Source organism: Vicugna pacos, chromosome 4, assembly GCF_048564905.1.
Source record: "Vicugna pacos chromosome 4, VicPac4, whole genome shotgun sequence".
Classification (NCBI taxonomy): Eukaryota; Metazoa; Chordata; class Mammalia; order Artiodactyla; family Camelidae; genus Vicugna; species Vicugna pacos.
This window is the reverse complement of record NC_132990.1, coordinates 62,077,028-62,102,155: the sequence shown is the minus strand read 5'-3', so window position 1 is coordinate 62,102,155 and position 25,128 is coordinate 62,077,028. Positions and strand designations below refer to the sequence as shown.

General features: G+C 54.0%; 1 protein-coding gene across 5 annotated transcripts in view; it reads right to left on the bottom strand.

The window, feature by feature from the left end:
• COL27A1 (collagen type XXVII alpha 1 chain) overlaps positions 1-25,128 on the bottom strand; it is a 142,181-nt gene that overhangs the window by 83,279 nt on the left and 33,774 nt on the right. For all 5 annotated transcript variants that reach the window (XR_012072200.1, XR_012072199.1, XM_072959987.1 and 2 more), the window contains 7 exons: positions 24,356-24,409; positions 14,562-14,606; positions 13,931-13,984; positions 13,459-13,503; positions 10,464-10,517; positions 9,516-9,560; positions 1,835-1,888 (listed from right to left, as the gene is read on the bottom strand). Coding sequence is in view for 3 of the 5 variants with exons in the window: in XM_072959987.1 (XP_072816088.1) it covers positions 1,835-1,888; positions 9,516-9,560; positions 10,464-10,517; positions 13,459-13,503; positions 13,931-13,984; positions 14,562-14,606; positions 24,356-24,409 (351 nt within the window). In the remaining 2 variants the exon portion in view is untranslated. The remainder of the gene's footprint in view (positions 1-1,834; positions 1,889-9,515; positions 9,561-10,463; positions 10,518-13,458; positions 13,504-13,930; positions 13,985-14,561; positions 14,607-24,355; positions 24,410-25,128) is intronic.

Below are 25,128 nucleotides of genomic sequence, written 5' to 3'. Positions count from 1 at the left end.
TGGCCGACCTTCCTCCCTCTCAGCCAGGAGGTGCTGGCGCCTGCACAGAACCCCACCCCCAACGTCTGCACCAGAAGGAGGGTCTCAGGTTTGGGCTTCCCAGGGCCTCTGAGAGGCTGGAGAGCCCTTGCCCGCGAGTCAGGAGATGTGGCCGTGCGTGGCAGTGGGCAAGTTTCTGTTTCCTCACCTTTAAAAAAATGGATCTTCAATTGCTTGCACCAGAAAAGACAGGTAGAAGAGGGGTTTGGATCAAGTTCAAAATGCAAAGGTGTGAATAGAAATCAGGGCTCTAGAAATGGTGATTATCAATCACCAGCATCCTCCAGGGGTGTGCCTTCCTTCATCTCCGTGATCCCAGACTGGAAGGAGGTCATGACCACAGCCACCGAGATGAAGAGGAGGAGGTGAGGAGCTTCCCTGGCTTTAAAGTGAGGGACCCGAGGCTCAGGGAAGGGAAGTGACTTGTCCAAGGTCACTCAAGTGTGTGGCAGAGCCAGGATCACTCATCAGGTCCTCTTCCTGCTCCTTTGGGCCATAAGTACAAGGACATCCCTGCCCCTCCCCAAGGGCACTTCCAGGATGATGTCACACTTTATGGCAGTTAATCCAGTAGCTGCTACACGGAAGGAAAGACTGGTTTCTCCTCTTGGTGTCTTTGCCACTGCTCTGCCCTCCACCTGCAGTGTTCCCCACCTCTTTCCTCATCCCAGTTTCAATGCCATCCTTCCCCAGGAGTGGTCCCTGCTTCTCTCTCTCTCCTCAACAGCACCTGGGCCTCTTCGATCCCACCCATTTCAGGGCAGGAAATGGGCCCCGTTATTACCTACTATTTATAACCCCTCCATCCAGTGAACCCTTGTGGGCGTACCACCTCCCTGTCCTCTCTCACTTCACTTCACCACAGCCCTGTGAGGCCAGCATTCTGATCCCCATGATTTACAGGTAAGGAAACTGAGATGCAGGTGGGTGAACTGGTTTGCCCAAGCTTCCGCACCTGACAAGGGGTGCAGCAGGATTCAAACCCAGGTTCATCTGGCTCCGAGGCCAGGGCTTCAGTGCCCCCAGGGAGCCCTGAGGTCAGCCCCAGCTGGGTGAGGCTCAGGGAGCATTCACGGAACTGAAAAGAGCATGTCATCAGGTGCTAATTATGTATCCAGTAGCCACCTCTGCGGAGGGCACAGCTGGGCACAGCTGCACAGGCGGGAAGCCCGAGAGAGAGAGGGGGACATGGCAGGTGTTCCAAAGAGCTCTGGACCTGGTCTGTACCCCGAGGTGGAGAACAAGCTTCCCCTCCCGCCTGAGCCTAAGCCTGGGATGGGAAGGGAGAGGCAGGCTCAGCTCCCTGGGGCAGGCTGACCTAGCTCCTTCATGGCCTTGATTATTTACAAATTATAAACACATCTATGTTGGAGATTTCTTTAGAATGTGGCTCTTCCCTTCATACAAGGCCTGCAAGCCATCTGCTCCCCGAGGCCGCTGCCTCCCATAAACATTTCTGATGCCTTGTAAGAGGGCAGCTGTCCTGGCTTCGCCAGTGGGGAGCCACCCGTGAACCTTCCAAGTCCTTGAGGATGGGGCACAGCCTGGGGCTTTGGGACCAGGGGCTCAGGGGGCTAGAGGGCTCTCCTGGGGTGGGGTGAGGGGACAAGAAATCCATGGGAGACAGGAGCCTGGGGTTCAGAGAAATCATGCAGTTTGTCCAGGAGCACCCAGCTCATAGGTGGCCCGGCTAGGATCTGACCGAGTCTGCCTGACCCTAAAGCTTAGGTTCCTAAAGCCTGCCGTGTGTTTGCTCTGAATCTCTTTCCTGTTCCCAAAGACTTGAAATACTTACGGGGTTTCCATCCAGTCCCGGAGGGCCTCTTTCCCCAAAGTCTCCAGGAAACCCCTGGGGGCACGAGAAAGAGCAAACATCGGCAGATTAGTGTTTACACCTACAAGTGGCTTCCATCCAGACCTGGAGGGGACACAGGACACATCTGTGCAGTCTCAGTCCCTGGTTCCAGGGTCTGGCAGGCTGTGGGGTCCCGAGTCATTCTGGGCCCTCAGCAATCACCGCCTATGAAGACTTCCCAAGGACTAGCTTCTCTGGAGCCCGTGGCCAGTGAACCTTCTTCTTATCTACCCAGAGTCTTACAAAAGAAAAGAGACCCAGCTCCCCAGCATGGAAATGCCAACCCCCATGCTGAGACCTGGTTCTGACAAGGGCAGGGCCGGGGGCAGTCAGGAAGCTGGGCCTAGGCCTGGACCAGTCGCTGACTCGCTGAGAGGTTCAAGAATATCCCTTTCCTTTGTGGGCCTCAGTTTCCCCACTGGTTAAAACAGGGAAGGCCACTGCAGCATTTCCCAGCTCAGACCTTCTGTGATTTTTGTGATGTGCTCCTCAAAAGCCACCCTGTGGAATCACAATCCCCATTTTACAGATAAAGAAAGTGAGGCTCTGAAAGGATGCCGAGGTCATCATACAAAGTCACACGGATCGGGAGCTTCAGCACCGCAGCCACAGGTGAGTTTCGGCAGCTGAGAGAGGCCAGGCTGCCCGGCCCCGGAGGTCTGGCCCTCTCGCCCCCTCCCTGACCCCACTCCATGCTCTCTGGAGAGGCAGACAGCTGGAAAAACATCAGCTGTGGGGGAAGCTTCTGGGGGCCGAGGAGGGGGCACAACTCCATTCTACTTCAAAAGGAGAAGAAAGTCCTCGAGCTTGGAATTCAGGGAAACCTGCTCTCCTCCCCTCCTTGAATTCAAATCACTGTTTTTCCAGGGAAATTTAATAAAAAAACAAAGCACATGTTTTTCTGACCAAGTGGGTGCCTGAGCTGTTCCAACAGTGAAGATGCTTCACAGAGGATAATTTGTTTCTGGTTTCTAACGCTACCAGGGGAAACCAGTGAGTAGATTAAACTAGAAAGACCGAAGCTAAAAACAAAACCCAAACCAAATTACAAAGTCTACACTGGCTGAGCAAAGAGACTTTGAATTGTGTGTGTATCTGGGCCTTTGTTTTGCCCTGCTTAGAATACTACTCTCCTCAAATCCACCCTCTGCCAGGAAGCCCTCTTGGACCAGAAGGGCAGGCATTGATACAGACCCTTTAGGAGGTGTGGCTTCATTCAGACACCCAAAGGAGGAAATGAGGACAGACTAAAGAGATTTGAGCTAAGCCAGTGACTTTGCATGCAAAATTTTACTTGCTTTTGGCCTTAACCCTTGAGGGGAAGGTTATTGGTCCCATTTGACAGATGGAGAAATTGAGGCTCAGAGAGGGAAATGTCACTTGGCCAAGGCCAAAAAGCAAATCTGTGGCAGAGCTGAGCCCACGTCCCACCTCTCTGAACTCTGCCATGTTTGTTTGAGCTGAGCAAGGGCAATCCTGGCAGGCAGAAGCTGCTCTAATGTGTGCCTGCCTGGTTTTAGAGAGTGGCAGACGTGGGTGGGGGGTGCGTATGTGTGTGCACTTGCATGCATCCCCGGGTCAAGTCTTTGTGAGGGTACATTTGACTCCATCTAAGATGCCTCTCCCTGCATCCTTGGGGTCCCCCCTGGAAAATTCCAACCTCACCCCAATCCAGCCCCTCTTGCTCATGCTATAGAGAGCCCTCTGACCTCCTGAGGCAGGAGATATCAGCTGGGTGGGCTATGGGCAGGGAAGGCTTCTGAAGGCATTGAGTTACTGCCTCGGCCTTTGGAGGTTGGGGTTGGGGCTTGGCAAGAGAGAAGGGCAATCCTTCAGGGGACAAGGGAGATGCTGGCTGACTCCACATGGCCCACAAGGGGAAGGCTTTGGGGAGTCCAAGCTCTGTTCTCCAAGTCCAGCATCTAGAGACAGCCCGTACACTAGCCTGGGCTCCCCTCCAGGTTAGCTGTGTGACCTTGGGCACACCCTCACTTGACCCTCTGTCCTGCCCGGGCTAGTGGGGAGGGGTGTGATCTCTAAGATCCCTCAGCTTGGCCCAACCCATAGTCAAGGTCTGGGAGGATGCAGCCTGCTCCACAAGGTACAGGAACGCCGTAGCCCAGGGGGAGACAGAGACCTTGACAGCATTTGCTAGCACCAATCCTGACTGTAATGTCCAATATATCCACACTCAGCAGCCACCAGGCAGGTCTCAAACCCACAGGTCTGCAATCAGTGCCACTTCAGGCTGGCCCAAGGACTCCTCTCAGACCCAGCTGCTGGGCCAGCTTCCCCTGCGAGGCTTTAGAACCAGAGCAACCCAGTGCCAGTCCTGGGCTCCTCCAAGCCTCAGCTTTCTCTGCTCTACAATCAGGGGTCCTGAAAGGATGAGCTGAGATGCTGGACAGAGGGCGAGCCCTTGCTGGCACATGGAGGCTGCAGCAATGGGAAGGTACCTCTCTGAGGCGTAAGCAAAGGAGAGACCGTCAGAATGGTTAAAAACCCCAAGAGAGGCACATATGAGGACAAAATGCAGCCTGAGTATAGCCAGTGGGTGATGATGGTGGGGTGACAGCAATGACAGCAACAGCAAACTCTAACAGCCCCGTAAGAGAGGTCCTATTATTGGCCCCATTTCAGAAATGACGAAACTGAGGGCCAGAGACCTTAGAGAACTTGTCTAAAGTCACACAGCTATGGAATAGCAGAACTGGGATCTGAACCCAGGCAGGCTGACTCCAGAGTCAGCTCTCTTAGCTATGAATGGACACTGACCACACAGAATAGACTAGAGCAAGCCCGTGGTCTCTCAAGGGCTCGCGAGAGCCCTGGACTAAGGCTCAGGTGGGAATGGCATTCCTGAGGCCCAGGACCAGTTCTGCTTATGTGTGCCTGGTGGCCTCCATACCCAGACCCATCTCCAATTTGTCTCCCTTCCTTCAGAGGATCCAAGCAGATAACCTCTAGAAATCTAGAGTAATTCAGATCACCATAGTTGGAAAAAAGATATGGCTTTAAGAGAGCCGGAACAGATCTGTGACTGATTAATCATAGATGGCCTGAGATGGAAAGACTGAAGCTGTTCTTGACACTCAGCACCTCAGTCACCAGTGGGGAGACGGAGGCCCGGAACCTGCCCAAGGCCCCATCCCTCCACTAGCTCACCTCATCCTCCACAGTTGAGCCACTGGGGCATCCCAGTTCCGACACATGCCCCAGGCCCCTGATGCTTGTTCCTCTGGATCTCAGAGAGGCAGCTGCCGAGCTGAACACGCACCGCCACTTCCACCCCGCCTGCTTCCCCCATGTGGCCGCACCCACTTGTGCACGCCGTGCACTCCCAGCCCGGCCAGCAGCGGGACCTTCCTCCGCAGGCCCAAGCTCCTGGCTGCAGCAGGCTGGCCCGAGGCCCAAAGAATGAGCTTGGCGCCCTGCCACGCAGTTTCTCCACTTCCCCAGGTCAGGCCCCCCTGGAGAACTGAAAGCCTCATACTTTGAGCAGAACATGGCCAGGAGGAGACAGAACCAAGATCTGGGGCAAGACTCCACAGTCTTTCCTGGCTACGACAATTCATAAGAATAGACTCAAAAACAAGGCTGGTCCTTCTAACCATATCTGCGGCAGGATGCCCGGGGCTGGAGGCCATCCCATCCACTCCCCTGCCTCCAGGCAGTGCCTGCCCTGACAGTCTGCTCCAGAAAGTGGCATGTAGGGGCAGGGAAGCATGCAGCCTCCAGGATCAGAAGTCCTGCTGTGTCTTGAAGGCCTTCAGCATCGTGGCCCACAAAATGGGCAGTCCTGCCCAACCCACCTAACAACTCACCTGCCCAACTGCGTGGGGCCTGAGGAAGAGGTGAGATGTTTGTAATTCCATCTCTGGTAAACTCTAATATGACATCCCATGCCAGTTAGGTACCGATAATGGGAATTCATAATAACCTCTAAGAAGAGCCTGCAGAAGGATCTTGAAGCCCTCTTTACAGGGTTTACATTCTCCAAAGTTGAGAAGTTCCTACGCAAATCTGACTTGCATCCTCCCTACGACCCTTGGCACGACCTGTATTCTCTTCTAGAAGGTGCGTGCTCTCCGAGTGTGCCGACAGGGAAGGACCCCCGAGGTCCGAGTCCCCTTTTCTCATGATGCTGAGCATGTTTTCACCCTGCCTGCTGATATCCAACCGGGAATCCACCCATAAAGAGTCACCTCGGGGAGCAAGTTGGAGAGAGGCAGGCAGAGTTCTCAGCAGGATTCCAAGGTCACCAACAGCCCTGGGACAGCTCCAGCTCAAGTCCAGGAGACTGGGGACCACACCCCCAGCTCACAGCATCACCGCCACTAAGAACCTTCACCTGTTTCGGCCTCATTTTCTCCATTTGGAAACCACTTTGTTTCCTGCTCCCCACAGGCTGAGAAGTGGAAAGAGCTTAAAGTCAAAATGCACCATAGGAGAAGCCCTGTCCCGCCCCAGACGGGCATGTGGTATTGGACAAGTCCCAGCTGTCCCTGAGCCACACACCGAGGGAGTTGGAGCCTTGGCTGGACTTTCCCAGCTCTAAGCTTTAGGGTCTGCCCGCCTGACTTGCCACACAAGACCAGGCTTGGCAGGCCTGGCCAGAGGCCGTGAGAGAAGCTGTGATCAGGGGCTGGTCTTGCCAGGCATTCCAGCGGGCTTGATAGTGAATCCACAGGGTGCCAGACAAGAGGATTGACTGCAGCGTCTTCCTAGGCTCCATAAGAGATCCTTGGCTGGAAGACATGGCTCGGTCTCCAGCTGTGAGTGTCACTGCACTGGGCCCCGAACAGGCCAGGATAGGCTAAGAGAAACCCCCTCAACTCCAGCCAAGTCTGTAACATCTTATATCTGGACCCCTCCTCAGGAAACTACAACACATTTCTCTTTCTAGCAGGTGATGTGTGATGAGAGCTGTAGGCTTAGCTTTCCTTTGGAAGCTGAAGATGTGAGCACAGAGAGGAGGGGAGACGTGGAGAGCACCCTGCACTAGCAAGCAAGGGTCCCAGATTCAAGTTCTGACTCTGCTACCAATTTGCTGTGTGACTTTGGGCAAGTTACTGGCCTCTCTGAGCTATGTTTGCTTACCAATCTGACAAACAGGTTGGGCCAGATCATTACTAAGGTTCCTGCAGCTCTGATGTGCTCTGACCTCTACTGTCTTTCTCAGCTCCCATCAGCGAAAGACTCCTCACACACCCTCCTTCCACGTCTGACTCTGAGGAGGCCATGTACATGGGCCTGAGGTTTTGCTTGCCGGAGAGGAATGGGCTCTAGCAAAATCATCACCTGCCCCACCAGAAATGAGGCCAGCTGCGATCTGGCATGAGCTGCATCTAGCTCATTCGCTTGACATTTCCTCTTGTTAATAAGTGCCTAGAAATTGCCTGCCCAAAGCTTCGACAAGAGGAAAACCCATGCACAGGAGAAGCCCCTAGTCCTACCAGGGGAGCACGTAACAGGGAGACGGCCCTGAAGACTGCTCAAGGAGCATGTGGGCCAAGGGCACAGCAGACTTGGAGGCCGGGCAGAGGCACAGACAAAGCCTTGGGGACTCAAGTGATATGAAGGCCTATTCCACACATATTAAAATACCCAGTGCAGACCTTGCCCATTAGCTGGCCATGATGGCTGGACCAGAGTCAAGGAGGATTTCACGGCCCTCAGGGGTATTGTGTGGCCACAGGGCTGTTTAGCTGAATGGGGGGTTCCTCGCGCCCACACCTGACACCCCAGTGCCCGGGAACACCTTATCATGGAGGGCAGGGTGGAATCTTAGGAAGTTAAAGGCACAGAGCAAACAAGCAGAAACGCTTTGTCAGTTATGGGGGTTTAAGTCCGGCAAGGCCTCAGAGGGTCTCTAGGCAAATGGCTTTGAAGCCTCAGTTTCCTCATGTGGAAAATAGGTATAAACAATCTCACTTCAAACCATCAGTGGGAGAACCACATGTGGTTCAAATATCATGCAGGTCAAAGTACTCACTGTCCCCCTACCCCGCTCCAGCTTAACCCTCAGCACCACCTGACATCCAGCCACTCATCCTTCATTCCCCTATTCAGTCATTGTCTGTCTGGCCCTGAGAATGGCAATTTTGTCTTGTTCACTGCTCAGCCACAAGCACAGGGTCTGACCCATGGTACATACTCAATATTCACTGAATGAATGAATGAATGAATGAATGAGTCTCCTTGCCCAAGGTGACCTAGTTTGAGGAACAGATCAGATGCCAGCCCAGCTCTCACAGACTCCAGGTCTTTGATCTGAAGCCAGAAGCATTAGGTACTGTTCCTTGCTCAGATCTAGAGGTCAGGCATTCCCTCAGGGCACAGAAGGGCTGCCAGCCATGGAGTATTCCAGATCTGAGGGTGAGGTACCCACTCTGTCAGCAATTTCAGGCCAGGACGAGTCTTGCTTTTCTCTGTATCCCCCACTTGGCTCCCAGGGGGCCCAGGTCTATATGTTACAACAGATAACACACCCATGAACATGCATGTCAACCCCAGAATCACAGACAACCCCCTTTCTGGCCACCTTTGAGTGCTCCTGACTTCCTTCCAGCTGTCTCTCATGTTTCCAGCTCCCCCACCATCTCTTCTCCATCAACCACAAGCAAGGGGAGACCCAGACCCAGAGCTGAGGATGGTTCCAAGACTAGGGGTGAACCTGCAGGACAGCGGCAGAGAGCAAGCCACCAACGGGGGCTGGGTATGAAAGAAAGATGCCTCAGTTACAGCCCGTGGTCTCCCTTAGCTTGACAGCGGGACCCTGGACATACCACTCTGCCTCTCAGAGCCTCAGTTTCCCCTTGTGAGAAATGAAATCATTGGAATGAATGACTTTCCCCCCAGACGAAGATTCTAGGGAATCCACTTGCACAGCTTTATAGTCAGCTGGTGAAACTGAGCCAACACAGATCAGAGGACCTGGAGAGGAACTGAGTTAGAATCCTGGCTCCGTTGTTCCCTCATGAAACTGTGGGCAAGTTGCTTAATCTCTCTGTGCCTTGGTTTTCTTTTCCTGCCCCACAGATGCCCAAACAAGGGGAAAACAATCGCCTACTACGATGGAGAATCATGGTCAGAGCTGGTGGATTGGGGTCCCTGCTGGCCCCTCTTGTGGTCATGCCTGCTGTGGGCCAGCCCAACACCCCACTGCCCTTGTGTGTACACAAGTGAAAAGGGTAACACCAAGACAACACAGAGACCGAGTGTTCTCTGACACAGGAACACAGACATCCGGTCTAGACAAGATCCCCTAGTCCGAGCAGGCCCCCCAGCATGGACACTCATGACCCAGACAACAGAAGCCCCCCAGACACAGAACTGTATTGCAGAGTGATTGCTGGACACGCAGAGAGAGGCTCCACCCCAGAGGGGCCCAGAGTCCACGAGAGCCCCCAGCCCCAGCCAGGCAGCAGCCACTCAGTGTTCTGGCAACAGGACCCGAGGCCCAGACAGCCCCACATGCCCGCCCACACACTCAAAGCAGAGCAAGGGCTGAGCAGAAAGAAGCAAAGAACCCCCAGGCCACGGGTGGACAGGGCCGCGTGGCCAGTGGGAGGTCAGGTTCACCCATAGAATCTGCGTAATAGACACGGAAAATCTTTACCGGCCTACCCATCTTGCCCCTCTTGCCAGGAACGCCAGGCAGACCCTGTAGGGGAAACAGGGAAGAGGTCAGGACAGGACTCCAGCAGGAAACAACCAGTGTGCCCCAAACCAGCCCCAGAGTCACCCACAAGAGGGAGTCACAGAGGTCTTGGCATCCAATCCACAAACACAATAGATGCCAGCTAGGTGCACATCGGATGGATGGCCCTTGGACGCTACAGGGTTGGGGCCTGCGGATGACCTGAGCTGGGGAGATCCCTAAGGAAAACGCCTAGTGTTCGGGTATTCAGCAGATATTCAATAAATGCTCCTTCTGTTTCCTTAAGATTCTCTTTACCCAGCTTGTTGATGAGTTCCGAAGCAGAGGCTCAGGCGGGGAGGGGACGGAGAGGAAGTTACAGAGGCCTGTGGGCCATGCAGTCCCTGTACTGAGAGCTTTTGCAGCCACAGACAACACAGAAGCAAATGAGTGTGGTGTGTGCAGCAAAGCTTTCCAGAAACAGGTGCCTGCCAGGATCTGGCACTCGGGCTGTAATCTGCAGACACTTGATCGGAAATGTGAAATGAGCCCATTTCTTCCCATTTGCTGAAATCCCTTTACAAGTTCCCCATGCTCTTAGGATAGAGTCCCTTTCTTGACCTCGGCCCCTGAGTGCCGTATAACTTCATCCAGGTGCTCCCTCCAGCCTGTCTCCCTCTGTTTCCGCCTCACGCTCAGTGCTTTGACCGTGCTGTTAAACTTGCCACGTTGGCATATGTCCCTGACTTCGCACACGCAGTTCCCTGTGTCTGGAAGGCATCTGCCTTGACTTGTCCCCTTAGCAGACTCCTATTCTACTCCAGGGCACCTCCCCCAGCAGGGATTCTGTGACTGACTGCTCCGGGCCGGCACCTGGCAGAGCGGCGGGTGGATGGGTGGGAGGTGGACAAACAAAAGCATACTCACTCGCTCTCCATCAGACCCTGGCAGGCCGAAGAGTCCTGGGAGTCCAATGTAGCCCTAGGAAAGAGCAGGTGGGAGGTCAGAGGGGCTGAGTGGTGAGCTGTGGCTGGCCCGACCTGTCCCGGCCCCGCCTTGCTGCCCTCCCGTGCCCCGGCTCCTCTTCCTCGCTGGCGGCAGTGGCAGCTCCAGCAGCTCCTCGATGACATAGGCCTTGAGGCAAGTGTATATGCCCATGGACTGCATGGTGCTGGCTTCCACGATGTAGTCCAAAGGCACATACCCTCACGCCAGGGAAGGGCGCGGGCGCTTGCAGGGGAGGCCCGCCCCGCGCCAGGGGCTCCGGGACCTGCAGGAAGGAAACTCTCTGCTGGGTTAGATGCTAGGGTGGCACCAGGTCCTATCCACCCCCAGGGATGCTGCCGGGCGCTTGTGGCTTCTGCAGTGCCTCCTCCTAGGCCTCGAAGGCCCTGGATGTGGGGCTCACATCAACCCTTGGCCTCCCGAGTGCCAGCAGAAACAGCAGCTGCCACCCCAGCGTGCTGGCATCCTGCCAAGCACACGTGTGCCACTGCAGTCAACCCTCCCAAGGACCCTGCAGGTTGCCGTCCTCCTCCTCACTGAACAAAGGAAACTGAAGCTCTGGAGAGAAAGCAGGGGTGGCAGGGGAAGAGCCCACCGGCCTAAGATGCACCTGATTTTCTGCCTCCCAGCCTTTATCCCTGCTTTGCTCTACCCATCCCCTTCCCATGACTGCAGACCAAATGCTTCCAAGCCCAGCTCTAAGGCTCGCCCCTCTGGCAAGCACCCCGATGCCCCAAACCAGAAGCACCCCCCTCCCTCCACCCCAGCACCATATTTGCACCTCACTTAATAGATTTACCACTTTGTCTTCTGTATCTTCATTATCTGTGTCCACGTTTCATGTCCACATTAGCCTGGGAACTTTTCAAGAGCAGGGACCTAGCCCAGGATGCTTATCACAAATCTGTACCCTCTAAATGTTTGTGAAATGACTTAATACTAACTATAATAAAAGCTAACATTACTGAGCGCAGGCCATGTGCCAGGCCCACTTCTCAGTGCTCCGCAGGCATCAGTGCCTTTATGCGCCCTCACCACACCCTCAGGAGGTAGGAATCCTCAGTCAGCCTCCTGTAGAGGTGAGAACATTGAGGTCCACAAAGGTGAAGTGACTTGCCCAGGTCACACAGCAGGAATGTGGTAGAACATGGTATCTGAATTCAAGTCATCTGACTCCCGGGCCTAGGCTCCTAACCACTTTGCTACACTGCTTTCCACAAACAAGCAACCAGCGTAGGCTCACAATCCTTTCTCCTTCCCCAGAAGGTCAAGAGATCACGGAGCCTCCTTCTCAGCACCCTCTTAACAAGTGACATTTACTGATCCTTCCAAGCAGGGCTTATATCCCAGGTTTCAGGTGAGAAAATGGGCTCAGAGAGGTCCAGCAACACGCCCAAGATCCCACAGCGGGTTCACGGCAGAGCAGGTCTCAACGTCAGTCGCCCTGCCCCGCAAGCCTGAGCTCAGCCTGCTTCACCAACATGAGGCCGGTGGCGGCAGGGCTGGGAGGGCAGCTGGAGCGGCCCGGCTCACCCAGGCTGCCCAGGGCGCTGTGACCCTGGAGAGGGCTGTACTGGGGCGAGACCATTTCTCTCCCCACATGTGGCCTCAAGATGCTACAGCATGGCAAACAGCAAGCAGCCCCCAGATGCCATCAGCCTGTCTCACTCCTCCCGTCCCCCTGGCAGATCAGAGACCCCGGGGCTGAACTGCGAAGACCTTCTCCCTGGGCTCAGACGGCCCCTCTGGGGCCACACCTTGTGGGAAGAGTTGGAGAAAGGGAGGGAGGGAAGTCCAGCTTCCAGGACGGGGGCCTCCTCAGCCCCTGCCTGTCACCACCACCACGACCACCATCACCCTCATCACCACGTCCTGGGGAACTTGCCCACCCATCCCTCCCCACCTCCCAGTCACTTTCCTAACAGCCACCGGTCAGTTCCAGGGACTAGGGCTGAGACTGCAGCCATAAATAGCTTTGGCTCGGGAGCAGAGGACACGTCACACCTGACCTGGCTTGACCCAGGACTGTGTGACCCACTTGCCGAGCATTCTTTGAGAGGCAGAAGGCCCAGCCCTCCAAATACCTGGGTCCTCATCCCAGCTCCACCTTAGGCATCCTGTGTGAACTGGGGCCCTCGAGTCCCCACCATGAGCCCCATTTCCTTGCATGCAGAAAAGAGGCATCCACCAGATCACTTCTTAGTCTTCCAAACTCTATCTCCATTCAATTCATCCAGAACCTTCTCTGCTGCCCCAGAGCCCAGCTGGGAGCCCCAAACCTGGTGACCTGTCCTCAGCAGAACTTGCTTCCAGATCCCTAGTATCCCCGTAACCATGCTAGAGGTAGGAATGAACAGCACTCCCACTGGAAAGATGAGGCTGTTGGCTACTCAGGGTCTGCAGCCGAGCCTCGAAGGAGAGGGAAAGCAGAGGCTCCCTCAGCTCCAGGCCTGCACAGTGTTCACCCCTCAGGCAGCACTGCCCTCCCAAAAGGGTGGTGCCCTCAGCCCTCAGCCCTCAGCTGGGAGCAGGAGAAAAGCCTCTGAGGATTCCAGGGACAGACAAAGTGGCCCCAACTTCAGTTCCCTGGCGCTTGGGATGTGCTGGGGGACATGGCAAGCAAATGCCTGATGATAGCAGCTAGACGGTGGCTGAGACCCCAGCAGACCTTTGCCGCCCAGTTGGCCAGACATGGGGACCACGCTGGCTCACCTGACTCAAGGGTCCCCCACCACACGGCCATCCTGCTGCTCCTCTGTTCTTCAGGGAGCGCTCAGGTCAGAGGGCCTGGCCCCCCTGCCCCCAAGCAGACACTGGGTGGAGGCTTTACAGCCCTGATCTCCCACCAGGCCCACCAGAGGGACAGCAATACCCACCCAGGGCCCCAGCTGTGTGGCACTTGCCAAGTCCTACTTACTCGGCTGCCTTTGGGGCCAGGGTCTCCTACCGGTCCAGGCAACCCCTGAAACACAAAAGACAGAGGAGCAAGGACATATGGAGACGTTCTCCTGCTGCCAACAACCCAGGGCAAGTCCTGAATCCTTTGGGCCTCAGGTGCCCACTCTGTAGAACGGGAGCGGGGCTACATGCTTGCTCTTCAGACGGAGCCCCCAGCTATCCCAAGGCCCCAGGGAGATGACTCGGGGGGAGCCTCTGGAGACCCCCACAGCCCCAGACCTCCTCTTTCTTCTGTTTCTTCCTGAGCATCCTGGCCCTGCTGCCTTTAGGGAGGGATCCTGAGTGCAGCACCCTGAATAGCCATGTCTTCAGGGCCCACCCAGCAGGTGGAGCTTTTCGGCCCCCAGCCCACTGCCTCCCTCCACCTGGGGCACCCGTGGCCATCTCCACACCACCACGGCCACAGAGCTTCCAGAAGCCATATACTGCACCTGCCTGCCAGGGTAACCTTTGGCCCCTGGGCTGCCCTCGGGTCCCGGTGGCCCCTGCAAAGGAACAAGAGAAACATAAGGAAAGGAGAGACCCTGCCCAGCTGCAGGTGTGGGTGGCAGTGGGAGACGGGCTCACAATGGACAGAGAGAAAGGCAGGAATGTGAGATGAAGAGGGAGGAAGGGGAAGCCATGGGTCTGCTGGGCCCCCAAGCCCACCCCTCAGGGAAACCGGTCAGACCAGCTCGGAGGGACAAACCCTCCCATGCTCACAGCCCAGGAATAAAGCGCTGAGGAGGCCTGGCTGGCTCTCCCACGCTGGCAGCGGCTGCTATTTGACTTGGGCCGAGGCAGCCAAAATTCCTGCAAACCCCGTGGCGGTGTGTATAATATCCCCTAACATCGCCGGGAACAGGCCAGCTATTCATGGCTCTAACCGGAGTCGAGTGGCTCATGCCAACACCGGGCCGGCCTGGACTCCAGTCCCTTCGGGCAGATGTGGCTGAGGGAGAGATGGGGTAGGGTGGGGGCCGAGCAGGATGGGAGGCAGAACCGCCTGGCTCTGGGGCTCACTCATGGAGCAGGTCTGGGGAGGAGGCCAGGGACAGGCAGGGGCTGGAGCCGCGCCCTCACCTGTTCTCCGGGGTGCCCTGCCGGTCCAGGATAGCCCTTGTGTCCCTGTGGGGGGAAGAAACCGCATCAGGCTGGGATGACACATCTGGGCTTGCCTTTTCAGCACTGCACACACTGCGGCGGGGATGTAGCACGTGTTCAATAAATACTCCCCGAATGGATACGCGTGCATCAGGGTTCCTATGGCTTCCTCTCTGCCATCAACAGTTCTTAAACCGAGAGACATCAGGGGATGCTCACTCCTTGGGCAGGGTTTGTGAGCCAAGTGAGGCACAGTAACTTTGAGAGGGTGATGTTATATCACCACTATTCTTTCCAAATCCAGAGAGAGGGTGAGACCGTCAGAAGGAGCGATGGAGGGATTTCTCAGTGGAGGGGTGGACTGATGAGGGCCTTCAGGTCTGGCTGTGCTCAACCACCAAGGGACGCTGGGATCTCCTGTCGGGACCTTCTCAGTAGCCCCCTATCTTAAAAGATCTCACACTTACTGACTCAATATATGAACCAAAATAGCCGCCTTCCTTCTTCCCACTAGTCCCAGCAACGATTCCAGGGGGAACGAGGCCACCCAAAGGCCTGACTGAGCAGGACTCTGGTGCCATCCCAGAACCAACCTTGACCCTCTGTCCCATGGTCCAGCTACCATGGTCCAAGGCCAGGTCTCCAGGTCAGGAGAATCAAAACGAGTGTGTGCCTTCAGGTGGTGCTGGGGATGACCAGCTGGGTCATTTCATAAAAGTGAGGAGCCCTCTGAAGGGAAAGCCCAGACTTCAAGCTTCCATGAGCTTAGGGCTGTTATGAAATAAGACAGAACAGGGGGCTTTCATATCAGATGGGCAGCCACACTGATCTCTGTTAGAGCCCCCCACGTGGGGAGCCCTGCACTTGGTTCTGTGACCATCTGTGACTTACTGTGCAACTCTGGATGGGTTACTGCCCTTCTCTGGACCTCAAACGAGGGAGTTAGAACTCTGAGTCCCACTTAGCTCTGATGTTCTAAAACTCAAGAGTTCTAGGGCTCCCCCAGAGGGGAATAAATGAGACTTTAGACTACACACACACACACACACACACACGATGTCTGTGGGCTCTTTCTACACAGTGCTGTTTACACAGAATTACACCCACATGACGTCCTCCAGCCCTTATGAGATGTGGGGGATAGGGGTTAAGGATCATGGTCTCCATTTTACAGAGGAGAAAGCTGAGTCTCAGAGAACCGAAGCCACTTGTCTGGAGTCCCATTGCGAGAGAGCAGCAGGCTCATACTCACCACTGGGCCCTTCTGACACCTGAGGTCACATGGAGATTGCAGCCACCCCGGGCACGGATAGTTCATGCATGCACACAAACACACACAGGCACACAGAGCACCCCAACACACCCCCAGAAAGCAGGACTTTAATCATAAACAGTAGAATTGGTCTGATCCAAGAGGCTTGCAGAATTTACAAGCATTCCTTTTGCACCTACTCACGCCTTGCGACTGCTCAGTTTTATGATTACATCTCAAATCTGGGGCCCATGAGATTGAAGCAACAGAGCTGGGTGAGATTCTTCCACCTAGGGCATGTGCACTTTTCCCCAGTGGGCAAACTGAGGCACAGGCCACAGCCAGCAGTGGTTAAGATCTCTTGTTTCAGATAAATCTGGATCTCTACCCTGCTTCACTACTGTCTGGCTGGATGACGTGGGGCCAATGATGACACCTCTCTGAGCCTTGGTTTTCCTCTTTTACAAATGGGGATCTTAAGGGTTGGCATATGGTATAATGTGTGTGAAGCACTTAGCATAGTATCTGGCACTGAATTCAAGGGCGAGGTAAAGACTAGCTGGTGTTCCTACCATAGTCTTTATAGTTCATTCATTCATTCATTCGACAAACATTTACTGAAATTTTATGCTCCAGCACCATTCTAGGCATTGGATGAACAAGAAGACAATATCCTTTGCCTTAATGGCGTCTACAGTCGAATTAAGAAGCTATAAATATGAACAAATAAATATAAAAGGTAATGCCTCAAGGGTTTGTTTACATGGGTGTAGAGTTTCAGTTTTGCAAGATGAAAAAATTCTGCAGATGGATGGCACACAATGTGAATATACTTAGCGTTACTGCACGTGTAGGGTTCAGGTGGTAAAGTTTATGTGTTTTTTACTACAATTAAAAATAAAATTAAAGAAGGAGATAATGTGGGGCAGGGACTAGTGCTATGAAGAAAAGTGAGCAGAGTTGGAGACAGAGAATGCAGTGCTGGGGAGGGTGGTGACTGCAGGTGGGCAGACAAGGGAGGCTGCTCAGAGATGAATGCTGTGAGGGAGCTGGACGCAGGGCTGGCTCCCTGGGGAAAGGCATTCCAGGCAGAAGGACTAGCAGGTACAGAAGCCCTGAGACAAAAATGTTCTCAAGGAAGAACAAGGCCCATGTGACTGGAGCAGAAGGAGTGAGGGGTGAGAAGTAGAGGGGTGGGGTGGTCAGAGAGGAAGCAGGAGGCCAGAGTATGCCAGGCAGTAAGATGGTAGTAAACCACAGGAGGGTTTTGAGCAGGACATGTCACAGACAGGATGCATATAATGGTCATCGCTAACCTTTCTCCACTTGAAGCCTGCAGATGAGGAAGAACAATCAAAGCCTTTCCCCACCTAGAGCTGAATGGAGCCTTGAGCTCTAGGCTGTGTGACTCCGCACAGGCAATCACCCTCTCTGAGCTCACTCTGCCATCCCCTGCCTGCCTCAATGCAATAACAGAGCCAATGCAATAATGAAGCAAGGACACATGAAAGGGGTCCGGGGAACCCCTGAGCATCACCCACTCCTTTGGCTTTCTTTGCAGCTGCAAAGATGTCTGATAGAAACCAATGCTTTAGCAGAATTGCCAGTAAAATTCCAGGAGATTTCAAGTAAATCCTTTACTCAAGGTGTAGCTAAAAGGAAACAAATGGCCACCAGGGACATGGACAGTGCTTGCCCTATGCCTGGCCCAGTATTAAAGCCTTAAATACATCCGCTCATCAACAACTTGCAGTCACCCCAGGAGGTAGGAATTACCATGCACATTTGCGAGATGAGGAAACTGAAGCTCAGAGAGGTAAAGAGTCTTTCTTGAGGTCACACAGCTTCCCAGGGGAAGCAAGCTGTGAATCCCTATGTCCTTAACCACCAGATCATGGATGAGACCTACTGTTGAGACCCTAGAACCACCTAGAAGAGCCACAGGGCCACCTTAGAAAGACCCTCTAATTGACCCACCTCCGCAGGTCTGAGCTTACAGGTGACTGCAGCACTGTGAACCCTGGAGCATCTGAGCTGGAAGGGACCTAAGCCATCAATTTGACAACCTCCTTTCTCATTAGACAGAATGAGAATCTGAGGCTCAGAGAGGGGAAGGGACTTGCCCAAGGCTACTTAGCAAGGTATAGCCAAGTCCAGACTGTTGCCCACATCTCCAGACCCACTGGGCTGTGCTTTGTCCAGAAGGCCACAATTCCTAGGTCTCCCCAGTCCATGGACCCCCGAAGGGCCTTGAACATCGCCATGAACCCTGTTTCTCTTAGCTGGCCGGGAACAATCAAGGCTGAGCACAACCAAGGCATGAGGTGAGGGCTGGGGTGAGGTTCACATGCTCCCTGGAAGCACCTTGATGGTGTTTACCAAGCTGGGGTCAGCCAAACAGCTTCAAATGACAGGGCCCCAGGACTTGGAAGAATCTAAACCATTACCTTCTCCAGGGCCCCAGCAATTATGGGGCGGGCACTGACCTCAAGGTGGACCCACGGGCAGTGATTGCCCCATGGGTGATCAGTGCCTGACTGGTACTAGTGGAGAACAGATGCTTCGGTGGGAGTTCCAGGGACCACGGAGTCTGCAAGGGGCGTCTGGCTGCCCAGCAGGCGGGTCTCCACAGGACCGTGTTTATAATAGAACTCGGGCTATATTTTGGTTTGGGAGCCAGATTAATCATTGCTTACAATGCTCAAGGAGAAACCAGACATCACCTCACTGTTGCTGCAGACAGTCTTCCCATCAGCTGGGATGCTATTTGGGCTTTGGGCAGGGAGGGGAGGGGGGTCCCGTCCTTGCCTGGGGGTCCTGGGGACCAATATGCGCCTAGACTTCAGCTGATCCCACAGGCTCCACCTCAGGCTGGACGAGGCCCCGGCTTCTCTCCCAGTAAATGGGACTTGCCATGCTTCTTAGCGCTCCACGAGCCTTCCTGCTGGACTTCTCTACTGGCAGCCCACCGGCCACACCAGGCAGTCAGCAGGACAGAGAGCCCCGCTTAACAGAAAGGGTCAGTGAGGAAGAAACACATGCCGGGAGGCAGAATGAGTCATTTACATGGTACTTGCCAAATCCCTGCTCTTCTCTGGGCCTCAGTTTCCCCAGCTGGCCTTTCAAAGCATCCTGTTGGCTCAAAAATCATGGGATTCTAAAGTGAGATGTGTGGCTTGTCCAAAAGCACAGTCCATCACAATGCAGCCAGGCATCTGATGCCAAACTCTGCTCGGCGGGCACTTGAGACAGGTCAGGGCAGGAAGGTACAGTTTCCGTGTGGCTCATTCATTCATCCGGTTATTCATTCATTCAAAGGTTTGCTGAGCCCCAGCAATGAGTCAGACCCTGTATTAGCACTAAGAATATACTGGTGAACAAAGCAAACTCACCTCCTACCTCTTAGAAGGGGACACAGGCATTAAACACATACAAAGTAGAACAAAGAAGTACTGAATGCTAGGAGAGCGTAGACAGCCACCTGGAGGAGGCGGCGTTGTGTCAGCTGAAACTTGAAGGAGCCCTGTTGGAGGGCAGCGGGGCAGTGGAACTCAGAAATGGAGGGGGTCTGGGCCCCCAAAGCCCAGAGCAGCTCAGCATTTGAGGAGCCCAGAGAAGGTTCTCATCAGGGTGGTGTATGGAACTGGGGGTGCTCCATCCAGGTAGTTCTGCAGAAAGGCAGGAGATCATCTCAAGCAGCCCCAATCACACTCCCCCACAAAACATCCCCAAATGACCCCCTCTGCCCTCCCATATTAGTACAGATTCTCACAGACAGTGGCCAACTCAGGTGGCGTAGGGAGGGCTCATGGACAAGGTGAGGGCTGCAGGAAGGAGCCAGGAAGAAGTTTCAACTTGAGCACCAACTTCATTCCATTAGTCATGTCTACCTGGGGTGATGTGTTAAGAAAGATTTTGAGGCTGTATTAGGCTTGGCAAGAAAGAACAATTAATGGTATCTGCCATAGGCAAGGGAGCGAGGGAGGTGTGGGACCACAGAGCAGGTGCTAAGCCCCACATGAGGTAACAAAGATGAAGAGGTGCTCCGGGCACTTGCTCCAGTCTGACAAATGTGCCAAGGATACCAGTGAGTTGCCCACTAGCCAGAAAGTGCAGAGTCCCAAAGACGCTGGGGAAATGGGCTGGTGTGAGAAGAGATGATTTCTGCCTGGAGGTGCTGGGGAGATGCTCTTGGAGAACATGGCACTTGAGAACAGAATCAAGGGACAGATGCATGAAGATGAGTGAGGAGGAGAGACCATGCCAGGGGTGGGTCCAGTTTAAGAAAACGCAAGGAGGCAGGAAGGCCCAGGGCACACGGGACTGGATGGAGTGAGGGTTTCTATACAGCAGAGTGTCTTGGTCTCGGCATCACTGACACCTTGGGCCGGATGAGTCTTGGCTGTGGGTGGAGCATCTGCCCTGTGCATTGTAGCATCTTTAACACTTATCTGTGGCTTCTATCCTTTAGAAGCTGGTCGTGCACCACCCCTCCAGCTGTGACAACCAAAAATACCTCCAGACATTGTTAACTGTCCCCCGGGGGGCAGCTGAGAAGCACTGCTCCATGGGCGAGAAGGCAGGAGGGTTAGACTAGGGACAGCACAGGACTCCGCCCTCCCAAGGTGCAAATGCGGTAGCCTTCTGGGCAAGCAGAGGGTGGCTAACTGGTAACTAGGCAAGATGACCGGTGGGACCAGTCTTCTTCAGTGCTGCTTCTTCATTATCATCATGATCATTCATTCACTCACTCAACAACTACCTCCGCAGCGCCTACCACGTGACAGCGCCGTGCTGGGTGCTGGGAATACAGCATCTTCCTTAACCCTCCCAACCACTCCATGGAGCAGCTGAGGCCATGTGCCCCAGCTCACACAGCAGGAAAGGGACAGAGCTGGGATTCCACGCGGGCCTGTCTGACCTGGTCTATGCGCCTTCCCTGCCCTCAGGAATCAGCTCAGCGAAGTCCCTCAGCAAGCATCTCAGGCAGAGGTAGAGAAGGGAGCCTTGGGTGGGGAGGCTCTTTTTTACTGCATGGCCCTGCTCTTATTGAAGAAGCTGTTTCAGTCAGCATTGTGGAGAGGGAAAGGGCCTGAGGGTCAGAAGACTTGAGTTCAAACCCCAGCTCTGCCATTTAGTGACCCTGGAAGCTATGTCTAAGAACGCAGTGACTCTCAGTCTTGGCGGCACATGAGAATCTAGTGCCTGGGTCCCACTCAGACCAACTGAATGGGAACCCCTTTGGTGGAGGGGGCAAGCTTCCCCGTTGGTTGTCATGCACAGTGGGGCTGAGAACTGGGGCTGTGGATGTCCCTCTCCCCAAGCCCCCAATGAGGTTCTTGGCATTTAACACCAGGGTCAGTACAGGGCCTGGTACATAGGTACCTATTTACAGAATGACAAAGAATGAATGACACCTGCACTCCAAAGTTCATAGCAGCACTATTTAGAATAGCCAAAACATGGAAACAGCCTAAATGTCCATCAACAGGTGACTGGATAAAGAAGAGGTGGTATATTTATACAATGGAATACTACTCAGCCATAAAAACCGACAACATAATGCCATTTGCAGCAACATGGATGCTCCTGGAGAATGTCATTCTAAGTGAAGTAAGCCAGAAAGAGAAAGAAAAATACCATATGAGATCGCTCATATGTGGAATCTAAAAAACAAAAACAAAAACAAACAAACAAACAAACAAACAAAAACAAAGTGTAAATACGGGACAGAAATAGACTCAGACAGAGAATACAGACTTGTGGATGCCAGGGGGGTGGAGGGTGGGAAGGGATAGACTGGGATTTCAAAATTGTAGAATAGATAAACAAGATTACACTGTATAGCACAGGGAAATATACACAAAATGTTATGATAACTCATAGAGAAAAAAATGTGACAATGAGTGTGTATATGTCCATGAATGACTGAAAAATTGTGCTGAACACTGGAATTTGACACAACATTGTAAAATGATTATAAATCAATAAAAAGTGTTAAAAAAAATAAAAATTGCCTTCTCTAAATTTCAAAAAAAAATGAATGAATGAATGAATGAGGCCTATTTAGGCCTCAATTTTCTCAGCTGTAAAATGGGCACAATACTACCTAACTCCTGGAGGCTACTGTGAGGAAAGAATATGATGAGGGACAGTTAGCCTTTCTGTCACGCTAGTCAATGTGATAACCTCTAAACCAAATCTCCCTTTCTTCTGCCTATTTTCCTCCATGGCCCTTTTCAGCTCCTAACACCTTGTATTTTTACTGTTTCTGTTGACTTCTCTCCCCACAAGACTGCAGGCCCTGAGGAAAAGGGCTTTTTGTCTATTTATTCAGCTCAGTGTCTGACACACAACAAGCATTCAATCCCTTCTGTTGAATACATGAATGAATAGGGTTACTGGTGTCCCTCTGAGGTGACACCAAAATTCAGTGTGCAAAATTCAAGGAGCAGAGGGGATGCTGCCCACCCCTCTCACCCATTGATGTTCCTTCTCCCTCAAGGCTCCCCATGTGAGATGATGCAGAAAAACCACCCCACAGGATCAGGGCAAAGTGGCTACTGTTGTCACCAAAGACACTTGTGGGAGGAGAGACTGCTGATAAACAGTGACAATTCCAGGCATGGTCGCTCACCGCATTGGTCCTTCTCCCTGACCCCTACCATTGGTCAGCGGTCCCTGCCTTAGGACCTGAGCTCCCCCATGCTCTGTCCACCATCCTCTGTGAGCAGGTGACACTGGCCTGCCATAATCAAACCCCTCTGTGTTTGCCTAGGCTGGGGCCAGAGGGACTCGGTACAAGTGGCTTTGCCAAATGATACTCTTAATTTAGAAAAGATGTCTCTCCCTGCTCAGGTGAGCTGGTTCCTTTGGGCTGGGGGCTCTGGGCCTCCCTGGACATCTGCTGAGAGCAAGAAGGCCTGGAACCCCAGGCAGGAGCCAGTTTAGTCTGTTTTTCCATCTCCTGCTTCCTCTGCTAGACTCCTACCCCCATGCAGAACGAGACCACCACTGGCTGCTTTATGAGCCGGGACTGGAAGGAGACTTTCCACTCACACCTCATCCATCAGAAAGTGCTGGAGCCCAGAGGGGAAGTGAGTAGGGAGAGGGAGTCCCTCTGCGTCCCTTGAGCCAGAAAAGACCAACTTCCCCAGCTCACAGACTGCCTGTTTGGCTCTGGCCACAGAGGGTGGAGGAGAAGGGGAGGGGTTGGGGAGGAACATGATGCTCCAAGTCCCTGTGTGCTACAGGACCCTTAGAGCATGGACAGGATGGAGCCAGGAGATACCAAGCTGTCCAGATGAGAACCAGATGGCTTAGAGAGAGGGTAGCTGTGGCCACAGCTGGGAGCCAGGGTGGAAGCTTAAGACGTGGCCCTAGGCTGATGTATCTACTGGAAAACTCAACAGCAATGGGAGGTTTTCCTGCAAAAAGCAAATGACCGTTGGCCTGCACGGTCCTCTCCATTTCCCAAACACCTACTATGCACAGGCCCTGGGCTAGGCTTAGCAGGGAGAGTGACAAACCAGATCTACACGTACTGGTTGGTGAGGCTGGACTTGGGGCTGAAAATAACTCAGCTAAGATGGCCTAAGAGGTCCTTGAGCAGAATGGAGGCACTTGGCCTGAAGGCTGGGGTTCCAGGAGGGCTTCCTGGAATAGGCGCTACTAGAGTTGAATCTGAAGGATGAGGTGCCCTGGCTGGGAAGCTGGAGAGGAATCCAGGGGCACTGGAAGCCAGAGACCCACCATCTAGAAAAGTGGCAGACCTTCCCCCAAAAGCAACTAGAGGGGTAACTCCCCCAGCATGACTGAAGCAGGGATGGGAGTGGGGATGGAATGACAACAGCTTAGAATGTATAGAGAAGGCATTGCTTTTATAGAGCATTTCTCTGCAGTGTAACAGGGAGGGACAAATATTAGACCCAGAGAGGTTACTGATTTGCCTCAGGTCACACAGCAAGGAAATGGTGGAGCTGGGAGTACAACCAGATTTACCTCTCTCAAACTCTATGCTCCAGGCCTCCCTCTGGGTTTACAGCCCCAGGGGGCCCAGGCAGGAGGGTGACAGTCTCCATCCCAGGTTGGAGGGGGCTGAGACTCAGAGAGGGGACGCATAGGCCCAGGTCACGTGGCAGGTGGGAGGCGGAGCTGGGCTCATGGGGGCCCCCCTGGCTCTGACAATATGCCTTCCACCTCCAGGAGTGCCCCCTAGGATGGCCTCCCCGGAGCAACTGGCCCCAGAGAGGAAGGACAGCAAACCAGAGCCACTTCTTGTCACATCTCCTTAGCCATGGTAGGGGGACCTCCTCCAGGCCAAGATGCTTCCCGCCCCCAGGCAAGCACAGACACTTGGAAACGTGTCTCCCCTCCTGCCATCGTCCCTGTGCCCGAGGGAGCTAGGCCGGGGCAGGGGAGAGGAGGGCAGGCAAGCAGGCAGCACGTAAAGTTCCTGCCTGAAGAACCTGCTTGCTAGGAAGCCCACCAGGCAAGGCAAAGCATTGACAACAAGGTGTACCTTTCGTCCAAGAGGTCCTGGATTCCCCGAAAGCCCTGGCAAGCCCATGTCGCCCTGAAAAACACAGACAAGGGGATGAGGTGGGGGAACGGGAGCTGACACTCCTTAAATTGAAAGAGTGACCTCCCAAGGCCAGCCGGTTGTTTGCAGACAGGATTCCTGGAGGCCTAGAGGCCTAAGAGGAGACACTGAGCAGGGGAGAGGGCAGCCAAGTGGGTGGGGTATCTGGCCTCCTCATCACTTAACTCAGCCGCCCCATTTGATCTTGCCTCTGGCAAGCCACCCGCCTCTGGGGGCTCTGTTTTCTCATCGGCAAGCTGGGCCCATCCGCCTGGCTTATGAGCTTCCAGTGAGGAGCAGGTGGGATGTTTCCACCCAGTAAGAGTTTGCTGAGTGAGAAAACTTCCCATGAAAACGTGAGGGGACGAGCCACTTGTGTCTCAGAGAAGTCGACAGGCACTGTCCCCTCCAAGTCCCCCCGCACAGGAGGCTGGGCTGAGAAGCAGTGTTCTGCCTGTCAGGAGGGCTCTTGGGTTGTGTCCAGAAGGAAATCAGACGGTCTTGAGGATTCCTCCCATGATGTGCATGTCTGGGACAGAGGACAACCTTAACTGGAGTTCTGGGTTCTCCTGCCCTGGCCTGTCCTGCGCTCCCTCCAGGCCCCTATGGGGTGGGCACTTCAGGGATGGGTCAAATCCTGTGGCCTAAGTATTCTCTCTTCCACGGGAGAACTTTCTGGTTTTGGCCCTGAGTCTCAGGCCCATTCCCTTCCC